Below are 16,677 nucleotides of genomic sequence, written 5' to 3'. Positions count from 1 at the left end.
ACCAATTTTACAGATGCACCATTGAAGGCATTCTATCTGGCTGCTTCACAGCCTATGGCAACTGCACGACCCAAGACCGTAAGGAACTACAGTCGTGAACACTGCCCAGTCCATCACGCGAACCCGCCTCCCATCCATTGACTCGGTCTACACCTCCCACTGCCTTGGGAAAGAAGGCATAATCGAAGACCCCTCCCACCTGGGTTATTCACTCTTCCAACTTCTCCCATCGGGCAGGAGTTACAAAATTCTGAGAACACGAACTAACAGGTTCAAAAACAACTTCTTCCCCGCTGTTACCAGACTCCTGAATGACCCTCTTATAGACTGATCTAATCTCTTCACACATCTTCTCTACTGAGTAGTACTGCACTCTGTATGCTTCTTCCGATGCCTGTGTCTATGTATGTATATTGTGTTTATATCTATGTCTTATGTTTTTTTTTCTCATTTATGGAATGATCGGTCTGGACTGTACACGGAACAATACTTTTCACTGTACCTCGGTACACGCGACAATAAAACAAATCCAATCCAATCCAATCAAGTTGTTTGATAGAATGAGTTACTTGAAATAGAAGTGGAATTGGCATTATATTAAAACTTTCAAAAGTAAATCAGGAAAATACTTGAAAGGGATATAAAATTCCTGTGGAAAGACCAGGAAAGTAGGGCAAATTGAATAGCTCTACCAAAGAGATGACACAGACACAACAGGTTGCAGTATGGGTGCCCAGGCTTTAGTGACTTGAGATTTACTTTTCGACTGATCCTACACAATCTACCAGTAGGGTCTTCCCACCCACCCCACTACTGACCAAGCTAGCCGGGCCCTAAAGGACATAGCTGCTAGATGGGACTGCGGGAGATGGTGAGGGAACCAACAAGAAGGAACAACATACTTGGCCTCCCTCACCATCCGGCCCAACGAAGATGGAGCTGAGTTTGACAGTATTGGTAGGAATGACCACCATACAGGCCTTGTGGAGATGAAGTCCAATCTTCACATTGATGATACGAGCGGCACGGTGGCACAGTGGTTAGCACTGCTGCCTCACAGCTCCAGGGTCCTGGGTGACGGTGTGGAGTTTGCACTTTCTCCCAGTGTCTCCGTGGGTTTCCTCCGGGTGCTCTGGCTTCCTCCCACAGTCCAAAGATGTGCAGATTAGGAGGATTGGCCATGCTAAATTGCCTCCTAGTGTTCAAAAGGTTAGGTGGGGTCACTGGGGACAGGGTGGAGGCGTGGATTTAATTAGGATGCGTGTTCCATGGATGCAGACTCGATGGGCCAAATGGCCTACCTCTGCATTGTAAATTCTATGATTCTATGAGGCTGAATGGCTTTCTTCTGGGCTCTATAACAGCCAATAGATTTGCAACTACTGCTCGATACCACAATGGTTGTTGGAAGCAAATGGTATTTTGTTTATAATTGGCTTCAAGTAGTATTTCAGTATTCTCCCATCAAGTTCAAAGAATGCTTCACATAATTCAACCTAGGAAAGCAGAGAAAGCTAACAATTTCAAAAAGGTAGGCAACTCAAAAAGAAAGTCCTAATTACTGGTGTTTTGACACATCAAGGCACATTGCACAAAAGTAGAGTCTGGAGCAAGAGTCAATTATCGGTTAATAAAGGGTGCTTAAGATACAAGATTTACTTTTTCACAGGGTGGCATAGGGCACATACCTTGTTCACCAGGCCCGTCTTTTTAGAATTGGATATGGTCCATTTTGAAGTTTATAGTCCAGATTGCAAATTAGTAATTTTTTCACTTACCTAAAACTTATCACTCAACCAACTTCTATTTTATTTCTAGGCCCCAGTGAGTCCATATGTGCAAGGGAGGGAATAAAGTCAGCCAACAAACTTACAACAGGGAAATCACACATTAAAAAGGCTACAACGAAGCTTGGAGAAAATAAAGCTTTACATAAAACAACCAGGCATGATCAGGGCAGCAAGGTGGCACAGTGGTTAGCACTACTGCCTCACAGCACCAGAGACCCAGGTTCAATTCAGCCTTGGGTGACTGTGTGGAGTTTGCACATTCTCCCAGTGTCTGCGTGGGTTTCCTCCGGGTGCTCCGGTTTCCTCCCACTGCCCAAAGATATGCAAGTTAGGTGGGGTTGCAGAGATAGGGCACGGGATTGGGCCTAGGTTAAGTATTCTTTCAGAGGGTTGGTGCAGACTTGAAGGGTCGAATGGCCTCCATCCGCACTGCAGGGTTTCTGTGATCCCGAAAAATGGAAAATTTACACCACAGGGAGAGGCCATTCAATCCATCATGTCAATGCTAGATGAGAAAAAAGATTTCTGGCACAATTCCACTTTCCAATTCTTGGTCCGTAGCCGAGCAGGAAGTGCATATCCATGTATGTGAGAGTTTACACCTCCACTACTCTTCCAGGAAGAAGTGTGCCAGACCCCACCACCTTCTGGTGAAAAAGACTCAACTTCCCAAGAGTTTTTCTGCTAATTACCGTATATCCAGGGCCCTTGGCTATTAAACTTGGTGTTATCGACCTCTCTGCTAAGGGAAATATGTCCTTCCTATTTACTCTATCAAGGCCCCTCTACACCTCAATTACATCTTCTCTCAGCCTCCATTGTTCCAAAGTAATCAAAACCAAGGTTATGCAATCTTTCCTTCTGGTTAAAATTCTCTATTCCTGGGAGGTACTCTTTCCAGTGTGATCACATCCTTCCTGTAATAGAACATAGAACGATACAGCGCAGTACAGGCCCTTCGGCCCACGATGTTGCACCAAAACAAAAGCCATCTAACCTACACTATGCCATTATCATCCATATGTTTATCCAATAAACTTTTAAATGCCCTCAATGTTGGCGAGTTCACTACTGTAGCAGGTAGGGCATTCCACGGCCTCACTACTCTTTGCGTAAAGAACCTACCTCTGACCTCTGTCCTATATCTATTACCCCTCAGTTTAAAGCTATGTCCCCTCGTGCCAGCCATTTCCATCCGCGGGAGAAGGCTCTCACTGTCCACCCTATCTAACCCCCTGATCATTTTGTATGCCTCTATTAAGTCTCCTCTTAACCTTCTTCTCTCCAACGAAAACAACCTCAAGTCCATCAGCCTTTCCTCATAAGATTTTCCCTCCATACCAGGCAACATCCTGGTAAATCTCCTCTGCACCAGCTCCAAAGCCTCCACGTCCTTCCTATAATGCTGTGACCAGAACTGTACGCAATACTCCAAATGCGGCCGTACCAGAGTTCTGTACAGTTGCAACATGACCTCCTGACTCCGGAACTCAATCCCTCTACCAATAAAGGCCAACACTCCATAGGCCTTCTTCACAACCCTATCAACCTGGGTGGCAACCTTCAGGGATCTATGTACATGGACACCTAGATCCCTCTGCTCATCCACACTTCCAAGAACTTTACCATTAGCCAAATATTCCGCATTCCTGTTATTCCTTCCAAAGTGAATCACCTCACACTTCTCTACATTAAACTCCATTTGCCACCTCTCAGCCCAGCTCTGCAGCTTATCTATATCCCTCTGTAACCTGCTACATCCTTCCACACTATCGACAACACCACCGACTTTAGTATCGTCTGCAAATTTACTCACCTACCCTTCTGCGCCTTCCTCTAGGTCATTGATAAAAATGACAAACAGCAACAGCCCCAGAACAGATCCTTGTGGTACTCCACTTGTAACTGAACTCCATTCTGAACATTTCCCATCAACCACCACCCTCTGTCTTCTTTCAGCTAGCCAATTTCTGATCCACATCTCTAAATCACCCTCAATTCCCAGCCTCCGTATTTTCTGCAATAGCCTACCGTGGGGAACCTTATCAAACGCTTTGCTGAAATCCATATACACCACATCAACTGCTCTACCCTCGTCTACCTGTTCAGTCACCTTCTCAAAGAACTCGATAAGGTTTGTGAGGCATGACCTACCCTTCACAAAGCCATGCTGACTATCCCTGATCATATTATTCCTATCTAGATGATTATAAATCTTGTCTCTCATAATCCCCTCCAAGACTTTACCCACTACAGACGTGAGGCTCACCGGTCTATAGTTGCCGGGGTTGTCTCTGCTCCCCTTTTTGAACAAAGGGACCACATTTGCTGTCCTCCAGTCCTCTGGCACTATTCCTGTAGCCAATGATGACATAAAAATCAAAGCCAAAGGTCCAGCAATCTCTTCCCTGGCCTCCCAGAGAATTCTAGGATAAATCCCATCAGGTCCCGGGGACTTATCTATTCTCAGCCTGTCCAGAATTGCCAACACCTCTTCCCTACGTACCTCAATGCCATCTATTCTATTAGCCTGGGGCTCAGCATTCTCCTCCACAACATTATCTTTTTCCTGAGTGAATACTGACGAAAAATATTCATTTAGTATCTCGCCTATCTCTTCAGACTCCACACACAATTTCCCATCCCTGTCCTTGACTGGTCATACTCTTTCCCTAGTCATTCGCTTATTCCTGATATACCTATAGAAAGCTTTTGGGTTTTCCTTGATCCTACCTGCCAAATACTTCTCATGTCCCCTCCTTGCTCGTCTTAGCTCTCTCTTTAGATCCTTCCTCACTACCTTGTAACTATCCATCGCCCCAACTGAAACTTCACACCTCATCTTCACATAGGCCTCCTTCTTCCTCTTAACAAGAGATTCCACTTCTTTGGTAAACCACGGTTCCCTTGCTCGACGCCTTCCTCCCTGCCTGACCGGTACATACTTATCAAGAACACGCAGTAGCTGATCCTTGAACAAGCTCCACTTATCCAGTGTGCCCAACACTTGCAGCCTACTTCTCCACCTTATCCCCCCCAAGTCACGTCTAATGGCATCATAATTGCCCTTCCCCCAGCTATATCTCTTGCCCTGCGGTGTATACTTATCCCTTTCCATCATTAACGTAAACGTCGCCGAATTGTGGTCACTGTCCCCAAAGTGCTCTCCTACCTCCAAATCCAACACCTGGCCTGGTTCATTACCCAAAAACAAATCCAACATGGCCTCGCCTCTTGTTGGCCTGTCAACATATTGTGTCAGGAAACCCTCCTGCACACACTGTACAAAAAACGACCCATCTAATGTACTCGAACTATATCTTTTCCAGTCAATATTTGGAAAGTTAAAGTCTCCCATAATAACTACCCTGTTACTTTCGCTCTTATCCAGGATCATCTTCGCCATCCTTTTCTCTACATCCCTAGAACTATTTGGAGGCCTATAGAAGACTCCCAACAGTGTGACCTCTCCTTTCATGTTTCTAACCTCAGCCCATACTACCTCGGAAGATGAGTCCCCATCTAGCATTCTCTCCGCCACCGTAATACTGCTCTTGACTAGCAGCGCCACACCTCCCCCTCTTTTGCCTCCTTCTCTGAGCTTACTAAAACACCTAAACCCCGGAACCTGCAACATCCATTCCTGTCCCTGCTCTATCCATGTCTCCAAAATGGCCACAACATCGAAGTCCCAGGTACCAACCCATGCTGCCAGTTCCCCTACCTTATTTCGTATACTCCTGGCATTGAAGTAGACACACTTCAAACCACCTACCTGAACACTGGCCCCCTCCTGCGACATCAAATCTGTGCTCCTGACCTCTATACTCTCATTCTCCCTTACCCTAAAACTACAATCCAGGTTCCCATGCCCCTGCTGCATTAGTTTAAACCCCCCCAAAGAGCACTAACAAATCTCCCCCCCAGGATATTTGTGCCCCTCAGGTTCAGATGTAGACCATCCTGTCTGTAGAGGTCTCACCTTCCCCAGAAAGAGCCCCAGTTATCCAGAAATCTGAATCCCTCCCGCCTGCACCATCCCTGTAGCCACGTGTTTAACTGCTCTCTCTCCCTATTCCTCATCTCACTATCACGTGGCACGGGCAACAACCCAGAGATAACAACTCTGTTTGTTCTAGTTCTGAGCTTCCATCCTAGCTCCCTGAAAGCCTGCCTGACATCCTTGTCCCCTTTCCTACCTATGTCGTTAGTGCCAATGTGGACCACGACTTGGGGCTGCTCCCCCTCCCCCTAAGGACCCAGAAAACACGAACCGAGACATCACGTACCCTTGCACCTGGGAGGCAACATACCAAACGTGAGTCTCTCACGCTCCCACAAAATCTCCTATCTGTGCCCCTGACTATCGAGTCCCCAATTACTAATGCTCTGCTCCTCTCCCCCCTTCCCTTCTGAGCAACAGGGACAGACTCCGTGCCAGAGGCCCGTACCCCATGGCTTACCCCTGGTAAGTCCCCCCCCCCCACAAGTATCCAAAGCGGTATACTTGTTTCTCAGGGAAACGACCGCAGGGGATCCCTGCACTGACTGCTTCTTCCCAGTCCCTGCAGTAATGCAGTAACCAGAACTGTATGTAGTACCGCAGCTTTGGTCTAACTAGAGCTTTTTAAAAAAGTTATTTTAAAAAACAAACTCCCTGATTCTGTAACTCCGTGCCTCAGACAATAAAAGGAAGCATCCTTTATGCCTTCTTAGACCACTATCTATCTGCCCTTTCTTTCTGTTCATTCATGGGATATGGATGTTGCTGGCTGGGCCGGCATTTATTGCCCATCCCTAATTGCTCTCTCACTGAGTGGCTTGCTCAGCCATTTCAGAGGGCAGTTCAGAGTCAACCACATTGCTGTGGGTCTGGAGTCACATGTAGATCAGTCCAGATAAGGATGGCTGATTACCTTCCCCGAGTGGGATAAATGAACCAGGTGGGTTTTTACAGCAATCGACAATGGTTTCATGCTCAGCATTAGACTTTTAATTCCAGATTTTTATTGAATTCAAATTTCACCATCCGCTGTTAGGGGTTTGAACCTGGGAGCCCAGAGCATTACCCTGGGTCTCTGGATTACTAGCCCAGCAAAAATATGCCACCACCTCTCCTGCTACCTTCAGGTATCTGTGGACATGCACTCCAAGGTTCGCCATCTCCTACACAACTCAGAATTGTATCATTTATTCTGTATTTTCTTGCCTGGTTTGCCTTCTCTAAACCCATTACCTTGCACTTCTCTGGATTGAAAATAATTTTCCATTTTCCTGTCCCATTTCACTGATATCCTCTAGTCGTATTCACAATTTACATAGATGATTTGGCGTTGGGGACCAAGGGCAATGTGTCCAAGTTTGCAGACGACACTAATATAAGTGGTAAAGCAAAAAGTGCAGAGGATACCCCAGTCTGCAGAGGGATTTGGATAGGCTAAGTGAATGGGCTAGGGTCTGGCAGATGGAATACAATGTTGACAAATGTGAGGTTATCCCTTTTGGTAGGAATAACAGCAAAAGGGATTATTATTTAAATGATAAAATATTAAAACATGCTGCTGTGCAGAGAGACCTGGGTGTGGGGGAGCATGAGTCGCAAAAAGTTGGTTTCCAGGTGCAACAGGTGATTAAGAAGGCAAATGGAGTTTTGTCCTTCATTGCTAGAGGGATGGAGTTTAAGACGAGGGAGGTTATGCTGCAATTGTATAAGGTGTTAGTGAGGCCACACCTGGAGTAGTGTGTTCAGTTTTGGTCTCCTTACCTGAGAAAGGACGTACTGGCGTTGGAGGGTGTGTAGAGGAGATTCACGAGGTTAATCCCAGAGTTGAGGGGGTTGGATTACGAGGAGAGGTTGAGTAGATTGGGACTGTACTCGTTGGAATTTAGAAGGATGCGGGGCGATCTTATAGAAACATGTAAAATTATGAAGGGAATAGATAGGATAGATGCGGGGAGGTTGTTTCCACTGGCGAAAGAAAGCAGAACTAGGGGGCATAGCCTCAAAATAAGGGGAAGTAGATTTAGGACTGAGTTTAGGAGGAACTTCTTCACCCAAAGCGTTGTGAATCTATGGAATTCCTTGCCCAGTGAAGCAGTTGAGGCTCCTTCATTGAATGATTTTAAGATAAAGATAGATAGTTTTTTGAAGAAAAAAGGGATTAAGGGTTATGGTGTTCGGGCCGGAAAGTGGAGCGGAGTCCACAAAAGATCAGCCATGATCTCATTGAATGGCGGAGCAGGCTCGAGGGGCCAGATGGTCTACTCCTGCTCCTAGTTCTTATAAGAATTGCATAATTATTTGCACCACAGGTAGCAATTTATTAGATTTAACTTCCCAACCCAAGAAAAAAAAGTTATTGAACTTCTCATTGCTGCAACGCCTCGGAATCATGTACCCTTCATTCTTGGGAAACACATTCTTGGGAAACAAATCGAAATTGAAATGAAATGAAAATTGCTTATTGTCACAAGTAGGCTTCAAATGAAGTTACTGTGAAAAGCCCCTCGTCGCCACATTCTGGCGCCTGTTCGGGGAGGCTGGTACGGGAAATCTAATTATTGACCATTATTGATTCAACAGATTTACATTCAACAGGTAAAATATTATTCAAGTAAGTTATGCTAAACGTTTATAAATCACTGGTTAGGCCTCTGCTGGAAGAGTGTCCAATTCTGGGCACCCAGTTTGAAGAATGGGATCAAAGCCTTGGAGAGCTTACTGTAATGGTACAAGAGCTGAAGGACTTTTAGGGCAGCACGGTGGCACAGTGATAAGCACTGCTGCCTCACAGCGCTAGGGACCCAGGTTCAATTCCGACCTTGGGTGACTGTGTGGAGTTTGCATATCGTCCCCACCTGTGTGGGTTTCCTCCGGTTTCCTCCCACAGTGCAAAGCTGTGTATGTTAGGTGGATTGGCCATGCTAAATTGTTCCTTAGTATCCAAAGATGTGCAGGTTAGATGGGGTTATGGGGATAGGGTGGGGGAGTGGGCCTGGGTAGGATGCTCTTTCAGAAGGTCAGTGTAGACCCGATGAGCCGAATGGCCTCCTTCTGCACTATGACTTGCGTTATCTGGACAAATGAGAGAATCTGGGCTTGTTCTCTTTATAGCAGAGATTAATTAAGAGGGATTTTCATAGTTTCTCCCCATGTACCCCATTTCCTGTGGCAAATTGGTCGATAAAGAGGACACAGATTTAAGGCAATTAGCGAAAGAACCAGTGGAGGGGTCAGGAAAAATTAATTTTTTGCACAATGAGTTAAGTTCTGGAATGCACTGCCTGAAAGGTTGGTGGACGAAAATACATCAGTAACTTTCAAAAAGAAAATTGGATATACTGAAGGAAAAATGTAGACTATAGCAAAAGAGCAGCCAAGTGGGAGAAATTGAATAGCTCTTTCAAAGAACTGGAATGGACATAGTGGCAGAATGAGCTGTGTATTATGTCTGTTCTACTTCACTTAACAATATAACTTTGTTACCATGCCCCAAAATTGCACCAAGTTACATAATTGTATACAAAGAACAAAGAAATGTACAGCACAGGAACAGGCCCTTCGGCCCTCCAAGCCCGTGCCGACCATGCTGCCCGACTAAACTACAATCTTCTACACTTCCTGGGTCCGTATCCCTCTATTCCCATCCTATTCATGTATTTGTCAAGATGCCCCTTAAATGTCACTATCGTCCCTGCTTCCACCACCTCCTCCGGTAGCGAGTTCCAGGCACCCACTACCCTGTGTAAAAAAACTTGCCTCGTACATCTACTCTAAACCTTGCCCCTCTCACCTTAAACCTATGCCCCCTAGTAATTGACCCCTCTATCCCGGGGAAAAGCCTCTGACTATCCACTCTGTCTATGCCCCATATAATTTTGTAGACCTCTATCAGGTCGCCCCTCAACCTCCTTCGTTCCAGTGAGAACAAACCGAGTTTATTCAACCACTTCTCATAGCTAATGCCCTCCATACCAGGCAACATTCTGGTAAATCTCTTCTGCACCCTCTCTAAAGCCTCCACATCCTTCTGGTAGTGTGGCGACCAGAATTGAACACTATACTCCAAGTGTGGCCTAACTAACGTTCTATTCAGCTGCAACATGACTTGCCAATTCTTGAATTCTTGTATATTGAACCTTAGTCCATATGACTTAAAAAGTATACAAAAAATTCAATAGGAAGTATTTCAACCAGCAAAAAAAGAGTTTCAGGAAACATGGCATTCAATTGACAGAACTTCATTACTTCACTAGGGCATAGAATCTTTTACCCAGGTAAAAAGGCCTAATATTCAATGTCATGATCAACAAAAAGATCGGCCCATTATCTTACAAATTGTACCTTTTCAAAATAAAACACTAAATTTAAGGTCAAAGCTTTCTTACCTGTTGCCAAAAATTGTGCCAAGAAGGTATTTGTTGATGGAGCAGGTGCTATAGGAACTGGGTCTGGCTTCAATGCAGGCACAAATTTCTGCAGTTGTTTCGGAGGCCTGATTCCAAGGCCTGGAGAAGAGCCAGCTTTTGGTACAGCAAAAGGTATAGGAATTTTTGGTGGCTGCATAGTAACCTTACGAGGCACTCCTTGTTGTTTTGTGGCAAGCTGAAGATTCTGGTTTTGGGTGAATGTAGTAGCAGCAGGAATTTGTGTAAACATAGATGAGGCAGTATGAGTAATCGCTGCTGGTGGTGGTGAAGCAGAAAAAGTAAACTTCTGATTCTCTGGCCTGACAAATGGCGGAGTATTCAGAGACATGTTGGAAGGCACTTCAGACTTGACCGTTTCTGGCTGCTGGGTTTCGGGCAACGGAGATGACGGCACATCAGGTGAAAACAGTTTTAAAAATGTCTGTTGGTTGTTTAGTGCTGTCTGTGGACGAAATTCTTGATTCTGAACAAAAGCTGTGAACTTTGAGTTACTATTGTCATTGCTGGTATTAACACGATCCATCACTGGAGGGGGGCCAGCAGATGGAATTATTTCCTCCTCAATGTCAACTGATGATATTGTGCCAGTAAGATTGTCAGCCGGCAGGATAGTCTCCTTAAAAATATATATAATTACAAAAATTTTGATCAAAGGCTCAGCTAAATATAAACTGAATTATTCCAACTACAGACACAATATTCTTCCATTCCAAAACTAGAAGTAAAATTGACTAGAGATCATTCTTATAAGTGTAGAAAGTCCTATTAGGAATGTTATATGAATATTTAACATGTTCACATTCATCGCTGCTCTTTTAAGTAGTGGCAACAACTCAATTCATAAATAAATAATATGTAGAATAATTATTCTTCGCTCGCTCTATCACAACACTCCATTTACAAGTTAGTTACTAACAGGTTATAGGGAACATTAGAGTGAAGTCTGCCAGGGAAACTTAAAAATAGCCAGTAGAGGTCAAAAGAAAATCCGCTGGTCCAAGGTCCATTACTCCCAGATCAGGATCAGACTTTCTCCTGTAGGCAACACGGATATTCTATTTTTGCTTTAAATTTTCAATTATATTCCTGGATATTTTATCGCATATTTAAACAACATTGTAATCGCTAGTTTGTTAAATAAATACAACATTACAGTACATGAGGTATATCCCAAACCCACCCATCAGGGATATTATGGAATGCTTGGCACCATTTTTAATTCTAAAAAGTACAACACAATTATTTTGTTCACAAGAATAAAACAGTCAAGTTCAAAACCTTGCTGATTCAAAGCTTTGATGATCCCTTTCCTGCTCCTCAGTTGCCTCCCTACCCTCTATAATACAGGAATCCTCAGTCATATGAGAAGAGGTGGGACCGACCAAAATGCAATTAGAAGCTTTAAATTGCCATAACATATTTTGCCACTGGGTGGTGCTGTAATTATAATTAAATCTCCCACTGCTGTACTACCCAATTCCAGCCACATTGCAGTCTGCAAATGTAATAATTAATAATCTTTTTTTATTCTCCCCTTTTTCCCCATTTTCTCCCAAATTTGCACCCATAAACAATAAGCAGTAACGAATATAATGTCAATCCCCATATTAACAACAATCCCATCCTCCCAACAACCCCCAAACAACTGCCCGCATGTTAACATAAACAAATAACACTAAGGAATCAGGAATCACCCATAGTCACCATTAACATACAGTTCCCTCCCCTCCCCCCCCCCCCCATTAATGTTCAATGTTATCCAGTTCTTGAAAGTGTATACTGAATAAAGCCCATGAATTGTAGAACCCCTCCATCCTTCCCCTCAGTTCAAATGTAACCTTCTCAAGAATTCCAACAGGTGCCCCCGCCACACCAGGGCACAGGGTGGAGAGGTTGCTCTCCATCCCAACATGATTCGCCTTTGGGCGATCAACGATGCGAAGGCTACAACATCTGCCTCCGTACCCATTTCCAACCCCGGCTGGTCCGACACCCAGAATATGGCCTCACAAGGGCCCTGGTCCAGTTTCACGTGTACCACTGTAGAGATTATCCTAAAACCCTCCTTCCAGTAATCCTCCAGCTTTGGACAGGACCAAAACATATGAACGTGATTTGCGGGCACCCCCCCCCCCCCCCCGGCAACGTTCACACACATCTTCTACCCTCTCAAAGAGCTGGCGCATCCTCGCCCTTGTGAGGTGTGCTCTATACACCACCTTCAGACGTATCAGCCCCAACCTCGCACACAAGGTGGAGGCGTTCACTCTTCGGAGCACCTCACACCAGAACCCCTCCTGAATACCTTCTCCCAACTCTTCCTCCCACTTTGCTTTGATCCCTTCCAGTGGTGCCTTCTCCTCTTCCAAAATAGCCCCGTAAACTGCCCCGTAAACTACCCCCTTCTCCAGTCCCCCTTTTGTCAGCACCTCCTCAAGCAATGTGGAGGCCGGCTCCACCAGGAAGCTCTGTATCTCCTTCCTGGCAAAATCTCAAACCTGCATGTATCTAAACATTTCCCCCTGATCTAGCCCATACTTCGCTTCCAGCTCCTTCAATCTTGCAAACCGACCCTCAAGAAACAAATCTTTTAGTGTTTTAATCCCCTTCTCCTCCCATTTCCGAAAATTTCCGTCCCACTTCCCTGGTTTCCCGAATCGGGATTTCCCTTGACCCTGCCCCCAACCTGAAGTGTTGCCGAAACTACCTCCAAATTCTCAATGAAGCTATTATTACCGGACTCCCTGAGTATTTTCCCAGGGCCATCGGGAGCGGCGATGTTGCTAGCGTCTTCAATCCTGACCCCCTGCACAAACTCTCCTCCATTCTGACCCACTGGGAATCAACCCCTCTGACCCAGCTCCGTACCTTCTCCACATTCGCCGCCCAGTAATAATACATCAGGTTCGGAAGACCCAAACTCCCTGCCTGCCTTCCCCTCTGTAACAGGACCTTTCCAACTCTGGCCACCTACCCTCCCCATATGAATGAGGTAATCATTCCTTCAATCTCTCTACAAAATGCCTTTGGCTAATGCAGCTCAAAGTGGTGCACAGAACGCACCTGACCAGAACCCAAATGAGCAGGCTCTTCCCGGAGGTGGAGGACAAATGTGAGAGGTGCCAGAGGGGCCTGGCCAACCACACCCACATGTTTTGGGCTTGCCCCAAGCTTGCTGGGTTCTGGACAGCCTTCTCCGAGGCAATGTCCAAGGTTGTGGGGGTGAGGGTGAAGCCATGCCCGATAGTGGCAATCTTCAGGGTATTGGAGAAGCCAGAGCTATACATAGGGAAGGGGGCTAACGCCCTCGCTTTCGCTTCCCTAATCGCAAGCCGGGGAATCCTGCTCGGCAGGCAATCAGCAGCACCACCCAGTCGCAGACTGGCTCGCTGACCTCTCGGAATTTCTCCACCTGGAGAAGATTAAGTACGCCATCCGAGGGTCAGAGGAAGGCTTCCTGGATACTTGGGGGCAGTTCATCGGCCTGTTCCAAAACCTGTTCGAGGCCAGCAACGAGGAGTAAGCCAGGAAAAAAAGATGAAGAACCAAAGGACTGCGCAACCTGGAGGCGGGAGGGTATCATAGACCGATCCAGAGGGCAGCAAAATGTACGTACAGTTAGACAAATGAAGGACAAAAAAAATGAGAAAGCCAATAAAAAGATTTTCAAAAAAAAAAGCCTTTGGCAGGAAAATCGGCAGGCATTCGGAAAAAAACAGAAATCGCTGCAACACGTTCATTTTAACCGACTGTACCCATCCGCCAGTGAATAATAACAATCCTTATTGTTGTCACAAGTAGGCTTACATTAACACTGCAATGAAGCTACTGTGAAAATCCCCTAGTCGCCACACTCTGGCACCTGTTCCTGAGGATGAATTCAGAATGTCCAATTCACCTAACAAGCACGTCTTTTGGGACTTATGGGAGGAAACCAGAGCACCCGGAGGAAACCGACGCAGACACGGACAACAAGCAGACTCCGCACAGACAGTGACCCAAGTGAGAATCGATCCCGGAACCCAGGCGCTGTGAAGCAACAGCGCTAACCACTAGGCTATTGTGCCGCCCAACTCTTTCTGTAAAGTGTCACATTGTGACTGAATCATATCTCTCACATTTTTCAATTAAATCTCTAACTAATGGTGACACGTGGAACTAGAAAGATTTATTGTGTATATGATTTTCTGTTGCTGTCGAACGATTAATATTGCCCATGAGGTTGAGTCGCTGTGCAGCTTCCCAAAGCTACACTGCATGCCTGGTGGCACAAAAAAAAAAAAAGGGGCAGCTGCAGCCATCTGGGATGGCCACTTCCAGAATACAAAATGGACGCTCGCAAAGAATATAGGATATAGATGGGCTGGTCAGATGGGCTGATCAGTGGCAAACGGAATTCAATACGGGTAGCACTTGAGAGTATTCGCTCATCTTAAGAACATAAAGTCTTGATCTTGTTTTTCGGCAGGACACCCATTTATGTATTAAGGATCAGACCAGCGGAAAGGATGGGTTGGGCAAGTTTTTCAATAGTATGGCCAGGGCATGGCGATTTTAATTAATAAACAAAACGAGTCCAATTCTCATTCCAGATTGTGGCTGATCCGAACGGTCGATATATAATTGTTTGCAGCACCTGTTAACACCCCAGTGGTTCTGGTCAATGTCTGTGCCCCTAACTGGGATGATACAAATTTCATTAACTCCCTGTTGGCTTCCCTCCTCAACTTCGAATCACACCATCTTATTTTAGAAGGCGATCCGAACTGTGTTCTAGACCCTAAATTGGATCGCTCGAAACCCAAATCTTTGGCCCCATCAGGGGTGGCCAGGGCCTTTGTCTTCTTTCATGGCCCAGATTTTGAGGGGGTAGATCCCTGTTTTTTTTTGTCATGTCTACCATACATACTCCAGAATCGACTTTTTCATTTTACATACGGCTCTCCTCCCATTTGTAGTGGCGGCTGAGTACTCAGCAATTGTAACCTCTGACCTAGCCCCACGTTTTGTTGATCTGTTGCTGGAGTCCGGCCCCATCCAACGCTCACCCTGGAGGTTGGATACTACTTTGCTGGCCAACAAAATATTTTGCAGGTGCTTATCCATCTCTATTGACGACTACATCAAAATACGTCGAACTCAATCTCCCCTTCACGTTATTGGAGCTTTTAAGCCCGTGTTTAGGGGAGAAATGATTTCTTATCGTGCACATGTGCTGAAGTTAGAACAGTAGAGGCTGGTGGACTCCATTTTAGAGATGGATCACCAATACTTTCTGATTCCACTCCAGAGCTATACGCAAGCAGAAAAAGTTGCAGACCCAGCTTGAGCTGCTGACCACCAATAAGGCTGTATTGTCAGATACAGCGCTCCAGGGGTACTTCTTACAAATATGGGGAGAAGGCTAGTTATCTTCTGGCTCACCAACTTAAACGCCAAGCGGCCTCGAATGAGATCCCCCAGATACTCAAACCAGGCAGCAACCTCGTTTACGCCCCTCTCCAGGTTAATGCGGCTTTTAAATCCTTTGGTGTGATCTGTATAAATCTGAGCTTCCCGCAGTCAAGCACGTTTGATTTTATGGATAACTTGCTTATCCCATCTATTGAAGCAGTCAAGAGTTGCGAGTTGGGCTCCCCGTTACGCCCCGGCGAGATTTTAAAATGCATTGGTCTGAGGCAGGCTGGTAAGGCCTCTGGTCCGGATGGCTTTCCGATCAAATTTTATCAGTTCTCGGAACAGCTCGCACCTTTGTTGCTGGATATGTTTAATGAATCCCTATCCTGCGGTTCATTGCCTTCAACCCCTACTCAAGCCTCTATTCCCTTGCTCCTTCAGAAGGACAAGGACCCGACTGAGTGCAGTTCATTCCGACCCATCTCGCTTTTAAACTCGGATGTTAAACTGCTTGCTAAGGTTCTGGTGCTCTGGTTGGAGCCTTGCCTTCAAAGTATAATTTCTGAGGAACAAACAGACTTTGTAAAGGGCCATCAATATCAGTTAATATACGCCACCTTTTAAATGTTATACTTTCCCCCTTCCTTGCACCCAAGCCAGAGGTGATAGTATCTCTCGACATGGAGAAAGCATATGACAGAGAGAATGGGTCTATTTGTTTGAGATTCTCGGAAGATTTAGCTTTGACCATAAATTTGTCTCTTCGATCCGCTTGTTATATGATGTCCCTACGGTCAGCATTCACATGAACACTTTATACTCAGACTATTTCCCCTTGAATAGGGGCAATAGGCAGAGCTGCCCAGACTCTCCACTTTTATTCCCCCTGGCAATACAGCCGCTCTCTATAGCCCTGAAAGCTTCCAATCAATGGAGGGTATTAATCGAGTTGGGGTAGAATGTCGGATATCTCTTTGTGAAGATGACCTACCTTTATACATTATGGGCCCAACTCCCTCCATCGATGGCATAAGACGACACTTAATACCGTTGGCTCCTT

General features: G+C 45.6%; 1 protein-coding gene across 2 annotated transcripts in view; it reads right to left on the bottom strand.

The window, feature by feature from the left end:
* Positions 1 to 16,677, bottom strand: part of mlxip (MLX interacting protein) — a 165,564-nt gene that overhangs the window by 56,591 nt on the left and 92,296 nt on the right. For both annotated transcript variants that reach the window (XM_072495325.1, XM_072495315.1), the window contains exon 9: positions 10,179 to 10,836. In XM_072495325.1, coding sequence (XP_072351426.1) covers positions 10,179 to 10,836 — 658 coding nt within the window. The remainder of the gene's footprint in view (positions 1 to 10,178; positions 10,837 to 16,677) is intronic.

This window comes from Scyliorhinus torazame, chromosome 1 (assembly GCF_047496885.1).
Source record: "Scyliorhinus torazame isolate Kashiwa2021f chromosome 1, sScyTor2.1, whole genome shotgun sequence".
NCBI classification, from domain to species: Eukaryota; Metazoa; Chordata; class Chondrichthyes; order Carcharhiniformes; family Scyliorhinidae; genus Scyliorhinus; species Scyliorhinus torazame.
The sequence above is the reverse complement of the archived record's forward strand: the minus strand, read 5'-3'. Positions and strand labels throughout refer to the sequence as shown.